At 49.9% G+C, this 9,676-nt stretch overlaps 1 protein-coding gene across 1 annotated transcript; it reads left to right on the top strand.

Annotated features, from left to right (window-relative positions):
• The first annotated feature begins 380 nt into the window (after positions 1–380).
• Positions 381–3,959, top strand: LOC123325507 (UL16-binding protein 1-like). Its single transcript, XM_044917518.1, has 4 exons — positions 381–852; positions 1,089–1,364; positions 2,044–2,176; positions 3,421–3,959. Exons 1-3 carry the CDS (start codon positions 381–383, stop codon positions 2,166–2,168), a joined length of 873 nt encoding a protein of 290 aa, XP_044773453.1. The 3' UTR covers positions 2,169–2,176; positions 3,421–3,959.
• Positions 3,960–9,676: the final 5,717 nt, after the last annotated feature.

Here is a 9,676-nt window from a genome sequence, read left to right as displayed (position 1 = left end):
GGGCAGGCCCTGACCAGCATTCCAACCTCCAGGATTATTTCAATCATGGCTGCCTCCCGGCTCCTGACAGTTGAGCGCCTGTATCTCAACTCTCTTATTTCGGGATTTTTCACCCCATTACTCCTGGGCCCCTATCTCTGCAACACCGTCTCCTACCGCCAAGCTGGGCCATCAGAGAGACGTCATTGAGCTTCTTGACAACGCGGGTGCTTTTCTCACGGTGTGGTCTTCATGAGTGCCAGAAAGAGTCCTCCAGACCTCTCCGTGAGCAGAGTTGGAGGACATGTTTTTAGTTTTGTTTTACGCATTTCTTGCTATATCTGTTCTGTCAAAGGCTGAGGGATGCTGGTATCAGCCTGGTAGACACAGGGGCCTTTTCGATGGCTATGTGGTTTCCTGCCAGGCCGAGGCATCCTGATCCTCCTCAAACCCGGGAAGGGCGCCACCTCTACCGCTGGGGGGGAGGGGCTGTGCACGGACAGCTAGCCAGCCTGCCACACGTTCTCGTGCTGTCGCGTGCATGGCCGAGGGGGGCCTGCCGGTCATTGTCTTCCAACCCCAACCTCTACCTGTGCTTTCCCTTCGCAGATGCTCTCTCTCTTTCCTACAATTTCAACATCACATCTCGGGCCAGGCCTGGACAACCATGGTGTGAGATTCAAGGCCTGGTCAATGGAAACCAGTTTCTTTCTTACGACTGTCGGAGCAAGGAGGTCAAACCCGTTGGTCCTCTGGGGATGAAGCTGAAGGACACAGCGTTTTGGGAGAGACAAAAGGAAACTCTGGAAGACCTGGTGGAAGAGCTCAGAAGGAAACTGCTGGACATCAAAACAGGGATTTTCACTAAGAGCCGTAAGTCTGAAGGCCCAGGGCAGAAGGAGAACAGTTTGGTAGGGCCGGGGGCCTAGGGTGTTCATGTAAAACTTAGAAGTGGGTCCCACACACGCGGCCCAGCAGCCAGGGCCGACAAGGAGGACAGAGCAGGACCGGGAGGGCCGAAGGGGAGCTGAGGAGTGCACAGCAGGCGGGGCAAAGGATTGGTCAACACCAGAGGCTGACTTGTTCTCCGTGGTGGGCGCGGGGGGCAGATCCTCTCACCCTGCAGGGCAGGCTGATGTATGAGTGTGGACCGGACAGACACCCCAGAGGATCCTGGCAGTTTGCCTTCAATGAGCAGATAACCCACCGCTTTGACCCGGAGACCGGAAATTGGACAATGGTGCCTCCTGAGGACCAGCGGTTCCAGGGCACGTTGGACAGTGACGGAGAGCTGACCGGCTTCCTCATGAGGATCTCAAACGGAGACTGTAAGGGCTGGCTCCAGCAAGTACTGGAGCACTGGGATGAAATGCTGGAGACAACAGGTAACTCAGAAGACTGCATGGAGCGCTGCTTCTCTTGAAATGAGCTCCACCTTCCCACTGTGTGTGGGGTGGGGGGGGGGAGGGTTTGTCTGAGAGAGAGAAAGAAATTGATCCATCCATGGCAAATTCTTCCTGGCAGAAAAATGGTTACAGGAATGTTCTAGCATCCTTCCTTTCCCTTCTCACCTCCTGGAATCACTTCCTCGCTGCACACACCTTTGTCCTTGGGTATTTCTTGGATTTCTTGCTGGCCCCAAACAGGGGGGCATCAGACTGTTGCCAGAGATTGTCTTCTTACTGATCCCTGTTTCAGGAATCATTGTCTTTTTCATGTCACCTGGTGGGCTGCTGGAAATCCTTCAGTGCCACCTGGACTGTCAGCTCCTGAGAGGTGGTCGCTGTCACCATCCTTATCCTGCATCACCTCCTGTCTGTCACAGCAGGAGCGACTGGTTACATGGCAACCCCTGCTTCCCAGTTGGCCGTAGGAGCCCCCGGGGGACAGGGCACATCCCTTCCCCTCCCCCCCAAGACAGCAGGACTTGTCACAGCAGCTGCCACAAGGAGAGTGACAGACCCTGTCTGCCTGGTAGGGTGGACCTGGGCCAGCAGGAGCCGAGGGATCCTCCCCCAGTTTGGGGTCCGGACTGGGGCTCTCACTCTTGCGTTTTCATTTCAGTGCCACCAACCATGAAGCAAGACACGGCCCCGGCCAGGACCACAGCCATCGGACCCGGCACCTGGATCCCCACCCTGCTCCTCAGCTGCGCAGTCCTAATTGGCATCCATGTTGGCCTCCTTTAGAGGGACAGGTCCGGAGAGCAGATTGAGAGGGAAGGGAGGGCAAATGGCCTGGGGTGAGCCCAGGGAAAGGTGAATTCCCAGCCTGACCCCTGCCCACTCCCTGAACCTTCTCACAGAGCAATGGGACCGGGTGAATGAGAGCTCATATCACGTGTTAGCAACAACTTGGACAAGCTCAGCCCTGAGTTCTGATACGGCCTAGCTGCTAAGGCCACTGGGAAAGGGGAGGGGCCCACACCACTGCTTAAGGCCTGTTGGTGCTAAAGGAATGTAAGGAACTCAGGCCTGGCTCTCTGGAGAGAGTCAATTTGGGCCCAGGGTGGGTGGTGTGGGAACAGCAGGGACACAGAGCATGGGCTGGACTCACCTTTGAGTGAGCGCAGCATGGCAGCTCCATGTGACGTGTCCAGGAGAAGGGGACTCCATCCGAGCAGTTACAAGGAGAGGGTCCAGCGTCTAACCCCAGGAGGAGGGCGTGGGAAGGCCTCTGCACACCGCTCAAAGGGCTGGAGAGTAGGGCCGTGTCCCCCCGGAGCGTGGCTTGGGTCTTCCCAGGTAAGGCCGAAAGTGAACAGTAGAGACCGTGCCTGACGGGACTAGAAGGAGGCCGGTTCTCCGTGCAACAGTGGGAATCCTGGCTGAGGCTGGTGCCGTCCCTGGCAGCTAGCTTCCTGCAGACCTCAGATCCTGAGCCACTGAGCAGCCCCTGCTTTGAGCAGAGCTGGCCTGGGAGATGGGGGGAACTGAGTTGCCCTGTGTGCTCCCAGCTGAGCCGGACCAGGAAGGGATGGGATGGGGGAAGGGATCATGATACTAAGAGCTCTGTGTGCTGCTCGCTAGGAGGCTGGCAGGGAAGGGGAAAGAAGGATCTCTGGCCACCCTGTTCCCCAAGGTTAGAGGTGTCAAGGGCAGGCGCCTGTCTTCTGTCGGATGCCCCAGCGGGTCCTTTAGGGCCTGCCATGAGAGGGAGCATTAGAACGCGAGTCACGTGAGCACATTGATTTCTTACTCACTTTAGTCCTGAGCCCAGACCCTTGGTAACAGGGCCTGGGGCTGACTCAGTGATTTGGTTCAGGAGGGAGGAGGTTCGTAAAGGTGGCTGGACCCAGGGCTGGGGACATGGCTGGGGGGAAATGCATGCCCCTGGGCGAGGGCTGGGCTCTGGGGTAGGGAGTGCTGGTGAAGGGCAGCCCCAGGCCAAGGGACCCAGGATTTCCTCAGCCATGGAGACAAACACCTGTTCTTTTCTTAGGCTGCTGAGGCTACCAAGAAGCCCCTGAGGCGGGGACCAGCTCAGCAACACTGCCTTTGGGCCTGCTGCCTTTGGATGAGCTGCTGTTCATTTTTAGACCATCAGTGCTCTCAAGTTTACAAATCCAGAGACCTCAGTCGACCACGTGGTGCAGGGCAGGGAACCTCCCAGGTCCCCTCTTGCATTTGGTGGCGCTCCTGTTCAGCACTTTCCCTTGGCATATTCTATGCTGCTTTCTCTCTTTGGTGCTAGGTGATGGTATTCTTGTGCTGAAATATTTAAATGTTTGACCAAGAACTGTCAACAAAGAGAACATTTCCCATCTTGTCCTTGTTTGTGCAATATCAGAATCTTCTCTGTAAGATGACCATGTTCTTGCAGACAGTATCACCAAAAAGATGTTGTTTGAAGCTAAGGAACCTCAGGGAATTTTTTCTATGTACTGAGAAACAACTTCATTGACTTTTAAACGGAATGACATTATATTTGTGATTGTTTTCTTCAGTAAATTATGTCCATGTACATATATTTAAATAAATATTACCTCTACTATAAAAATGTAGTTAATTTGGAATTTTTTTATTTCTTTTTTTATTTTTTCAAAGATATTACTTATTTGAGAGAGAAAGAGTGTGAGAGAGAGCGAGCACAGGCAGGGGGAAGGGCAGATGGCGAGGGAAAAGCAGACTCCCCACTGAGCAGGGAGCTGGTTGTGGGTCTCCATCCCAGGACCCTGGGATCGTGACCTGAGCTGAAGGCAGTTACTTAAGCACTATGCCACCCTAGCTGTCCCTGGTACTTTTTATTTTTTATTTTTTTAATCTTGTAAGAATTTTATTTATTTGAGAGAGAAAGAGGGAGGGAGAGAGCGAGCACTTGTGGGGGAGAAGGGGCAGAGGGAGATGGACAAGCAGGCCCTCTGAGCAGGGAGCCTAGCAGGGCGCTTGATCCCAGGATCCTGGGATCATGACCTGAGCTGAAGGCAGATGGTAACCATCTGAGCCACCCAGGCGCCCCTAATTGAATGTAAATTTAAAAAAAAATAGGAAAAAGAAAACAAAATTAGTCATTTCTCCTAACAGGCAAAGTGTTAGGACAATTCACACAGTTTAGGTATATTTTTAAAATGTATTTTAAACTATTTAAAATTATTCATTAAGCTTCTATATTAGAATTCTTAACCCTTAAAAACCTAAATTTCTGGTGAAAATTGAGAAGCAAATGTTAGTGGACTGTCTCTTAACCTAGCATTCCTAGTGGAGTAGCAGATTTGTAAACACTTTTCACAATTTTTAGAAATGCACGCTTTCTCATAATAAGTTTTCCAGTTGGCACAGGACATGCTTACCAACAGACCCAAATATCTTGAGTTCCTCTGTAAAAGGAAGCCAAAAGTACATAAATCTATGTTTGGTAAATAAATAAATAAGTTTAAGATAGAACAGTTCATTAAGCTTCTGTTCGAGCCCTACAAATATCTGGTAATATATGATTAAGATCCGAGTTTGGTTTTAGGAGAGACTATGGACTCTGAGAAACGAACAGGATTTTAGAGGGGAGGGGGGTGGGGGGACAGGTTAGCCTGGTGATGGGTATTAAGGACGGCCCATATCGCATGGAGCACTGGGTGTTATATGCAAACAATGAATCATGGAACACTACATCAAAAACTAATGATGTATGGTGATTAACATAATAAAATAAAATTTAAAAAAAGATCTGAGTTCGGGTTCTCTAGGTGCTATGGTTCTAGAACGTGGCTATTTATTTCTCAAATCCTAGAATTAACATAAGTGTTTCCAATGACTAAAGGGGATTGGATACTTTATTATCTATCATAATAAATCTAGCATTATGTGGCTGATTTTAGGCAATTTATAAAATAGAAAAATGATCCTGAGTGAAAGTGATATAATCTAGCTCAACGCTCACTTTGTCTCAGAGCTAAACCGTGGTCACTAAAAAAAAAAAAAAATCACTCATTTTTTTTCCCCCTCTGCAAACCTGAAGATAGTACTGCTTGGAAATAGGATTCTCTGTAGAATTTACGGGTTGCTAGGAGGATGCATAGCTGGAGTAATAGCATTCATCGTTCATATGCTTTTACTTCCAGAGCCTGAGAACACGCCTTAGAATTTGGCCAAATGCCCATATGCTTCTCCTATACTTCCAAAGACAAGGGACTTGAAGCTATGTGCATCCATAAAGAAGGGGAGGATTGCCTATAAATCATATCTCAACAAATTTGATTTTTATAAAAGGTGGGGGGAAGGAAGCCTAGCGGTGCCTGAACAAAAGAAATCCCCCAGCGAACATGTCATACCCATAAGCACATCTATGTGTCTAGTGCTTGAAAAAGTGTTCAAAATCTTCGTCCAACTCCATGAAACTCTGACTGTCACCTTAGCGTAGTACAGGATCAAGCGGATGGAGGTAACAGTGGAGCAGCCTCCTGGCTCCCGGCCACAAATGAACCCCGAGGAACTATAAAGGTACGAAGGAAATAGATCAACAGCAATTTTCTCAACAGCCATCCTGGTTGCAGGAGGTCCAAGTGGTATTCCCTCTCAAGTGTTGGAGGAAAAGAGCTCTGGGCCTAGAATTTCATATGCTGTCATATTCTCATTCGAGTAGGAGAGTGTATGTATTCGCTTTTAATGGCAGCCATAACACATCGCCACAAACTTAGCTACTTAAATCAGGACATATTTCTTATGTCACAGCTATGTAAAAGAGATGTCTGAACTGGCTCCGTGAGTTTCCTGCTCTGGGCTTCCCAAAGCCACTGTCAAGGCACCGAGCAGCTGGGCTCTTAGCCAGAGACACTGGGAGGAATCTGCTCATTCAGATTGCTAAGGAAATCCAGTTTCTTGGAGTTTCTGGACTGAGAGCCCCACTTGCTTGCTGGCTGCCAGCTGGAGGCCCTCCTTAACTCCTGTAGGGGCCTCCATCTTGCATATGGCCCCCCCTCAACTCAGGGCCAGCAATAGGGCGCCCCATCTCTCTACCTCTCCTTCTGCCACATCTCTCTTGCCTCCAGTCTGAGAAAGTCTTCATTTTGAAGGGCTCATGTGATTCACTGCGCCCCTCAGATGATCTAGGATAATCGCCGTATCTTGGGGCGCCTGGGTGGCTCAGGTCATGATCCCAGGGTCCTGGGATCAAGCCCTGCGTCGGGCTATCCGCTCAGCGGGAAGCTTGCTTCTCCCTCTCCCACTCCCCCTGCTTGTGTTCCCTCTCTGTCTCTCAGTCAAAATAAAGAAATAAAATCTTTAAAAATTAAAAATTAAAAAGAGAAGGATAATCTCCCTAGCTTAAAGTCAACTGAGTAGCCACTTTAATTACCTCTGCAAAGCCCCTTCATAACAGTACATAACAGATTAACAAATGTTAATCAAATTAACACTTGATTGAGTTACCAAGGAACATGACACTTTCAGGGAAACCTCAGAATTCTGAATACCACTGGGTATTAAAACTATTTTTGAACAAATAAAGCCTAAAGAATATTTTTCCCAGAAAGTTCCAACTTGAAAATATCTTTTGGATAAAGTATTCCAATAGTAAGAGAAACCCATCCAGGAGATGTAACAAGAGAAATAAGGAGAATGAGTAACCAATTTTGCTAAAATTTTTATTTGTTAAAGACAGCAAGAACATTTTAAAATTCTTAATTTATTAGATTTCTGTTGCCTTAAAAAAGAGGGTGGTGTGAAGGGTCAGGGGAGTTTCTATCACAGAAAAAAAAGTATAGCAACAACTCAGAAATAAAAATCTGGGTAATATCAGGGAAATGGGGTGGGAGGAAGCACACAAAATAGATATGGAAACATGCTAAATAATTTTTGTTTGGTATGAACAAAAACAATGATAAATAAATAAATGTAAATAAACATTAGTATGGATCAAAGTTTAAGGGCAATGATTATGAGAAGAAAACTAGAATGCATAATGTTTAAAACAGCAGAGGAAAAGTCAGTACAGTAAAAGCAATGCAGATAGGGAGAGGGAATTTTTTTTAAGCACAATAAATGAAAAATGTGATGACTGGGATATCTCCTACTCTACTCGTAATCACAATAAAGGTAACCTGCTAAACTCTCCAAATAAAGAACTGAAATTCTCAGGTTAGATCATAAAATAATGGAACACACACGTTGATTTCAAAAAACACCCTAACCCCCCCCCCAAAAAAAACAACCCTGAAAATGAAAGGAAACAGAAAAATTACAAATAAAATACCTAACAGTCAGGGTACACTAGCTTTATTGCAGAAACAACATGAAAAGTTGAGAGTCTTAAAACTAATGTACGTTAAAAATGACGCAGATGGGGCACCTGGGTGGCTCAGTTGGTTGAGCGACTGCCTTCGGCTCAGGTCATGATCCTGGAGTCCCTGGATAGAGTCCCGCATCGGGCTCCCTGCTCGGCGAGGAGCCTGCTTCTCCCTCTAACCCTCCCCCCTCTCATGTACTCTCTCTCTCTCTCATTCTCGCTCTGTCAAATAAATAAATAAATCTTTAAAAAAAAATGACGCAGATGATGAATTGTATGTGGTTCGAACATATTTACCATTTTTTAAATTATTTTTTTAAATGCCATTTGTCTTCCTCGGGCCAAAGGTCCAGCGCAGCTCAGCGGGAAGACTCTGCTTATTAAATAGAAGAACAGCAGTGGGAACCTTCTCAAAAATTCAAAGAATCAGGGACACCGAGATGGTTCAGTAGTTCAAGTACCTGCCTTTGAGTCAGGTCAGGGCCGTGTCCTGCGATGGATCCCGCCCAGAGCCGGCCCAGAGCCCCGCCTCCGCCCACTAAGCCCCGCCTCAGTCCAGCCTCAGCCCCAGAGTCTCTGGCCTATTGGGGACCCGCTGCGTGAGTCCCGGAAGTCTCCTGGCAGCCTGCCGCCCAGCCTGCGGCTCCGTTCTCAGCCTCTTTCTCTACCTCTCCCGTCTCCCTCCGCTTGTGCTCTCTCGCCGCTCTGTCAAATAGAAGAGAAAATTGGAAGACTCCCGGAGCAGTTTCTTCCGGACAGACGTCGAGTGACACTTGTATAAACAGAAGTGTGCTCCTGCGGAAAGCCAGCGCAGGTCCAGGCCCAGCCACAGAAAGCACGCTCCGCTCCCCGGCCCGCGGGTTCGTTCAGAAGCCGCCCCAGACTTGGGGTCGAGATGCAGCCCCCTGCTGCCAGCAGGTTCACACTGGGCCTCGCGGTCCTGCTGCTGCTGGTGCGCGGGATCACCGCGGCGGCCGGATCGGTCGTGGGCGCGGCGAGCAGCCGGCGAGAGACACGTGAGTCCCGGGCTTTGGGAACCTCGTCGCCCGCTGGGGCCGGCGTCCCGTCCTCAACCCCGCCACGGGCTCCTTTGCGCCGGGACTTCGTCGCCCTCAGGGACGGAAAGGAGGCGACCTGGGCGACCCCGGACTGCCACCTCTGGGCGTGTGGCGCGCGGGGGAGGGGGAGGGGCGGCAAGGAGTCTGCGGTCGCCCCCAGCCCCCGCCTGCCCCTCGGGGAGCCGGAGCCCGAGCCCCTGAGCCCCGGGCTATGGGCAGGACAGGGCGATCCCGCAGGGCCTGGACCCCACACAACCCCGCGACTCGGCCCCTCACGTCACTTCTCCATCCCCACTGCTGTCCACCGGTAGACTTCCCAGGGCACTTGAGCCAAGGTTCAAGGCACATGCAGCGCCAGGCCCTCCTTCACCGGCCACATCCCAGCACCACCCAGCTCAGGGTGGGCAGCTCTGATACCCCCTGACCAGAGACCTCCTCGCTACAGGTCCCTGGACCATACTGCAGCCTCTTACAGGCTCACTTTCCCTGCCTTGAGTGGCATTGCCGGGGTGGATCACAAGTTGGTGTCTCTACCTAACGTTCCAATGTTAGGATGTGACAAAGGGCACAGAACATTTTCCTACAGTGTCACAGGGTCCTATGGCCCAAGAAGCAGGTGCAGCCGCTCGTTCATCCATATATTGTCTATGGCTGCTTCACTTTGCTAAGGCCCCAGATTCGAGTAGGTACGACAGAGACCTATGCAATATTAATATATACAGAGAACCTTTGCACCAGGCTGGCATTTCAATGAAAATAGGATAGGCTTCACAGCCCTGCATCCTTACAGAGGTTTTAGGGTTGGTACTCAACTCTGTCATTCCATCCAGGGTAGGGCACTGTTTTAACATTGTATTTGGAGGGAACAGTGGAGACAGTGTGAGAATATTGTACTTGAATTTCCCTGCCCCCTAGCCCCCAAC

Source organism: Neomonachus schauinslandi, chromosome 8 (assembly GCF_002201575.2).
Source record: "Neomonachus schauinslandi chromosome 8, ASM220157v2, whole genome shotgun sequence".
Taxonomy (NCBI): Eukaryota; Metazoa; Chordata; class Mammalia; order Carnivora; family Phocidae; genus Neomonachus; species Neomonachus schauinslandi.
This window is presented reverse-complemented; position numbering and strand designations above follow the sequence as displayed.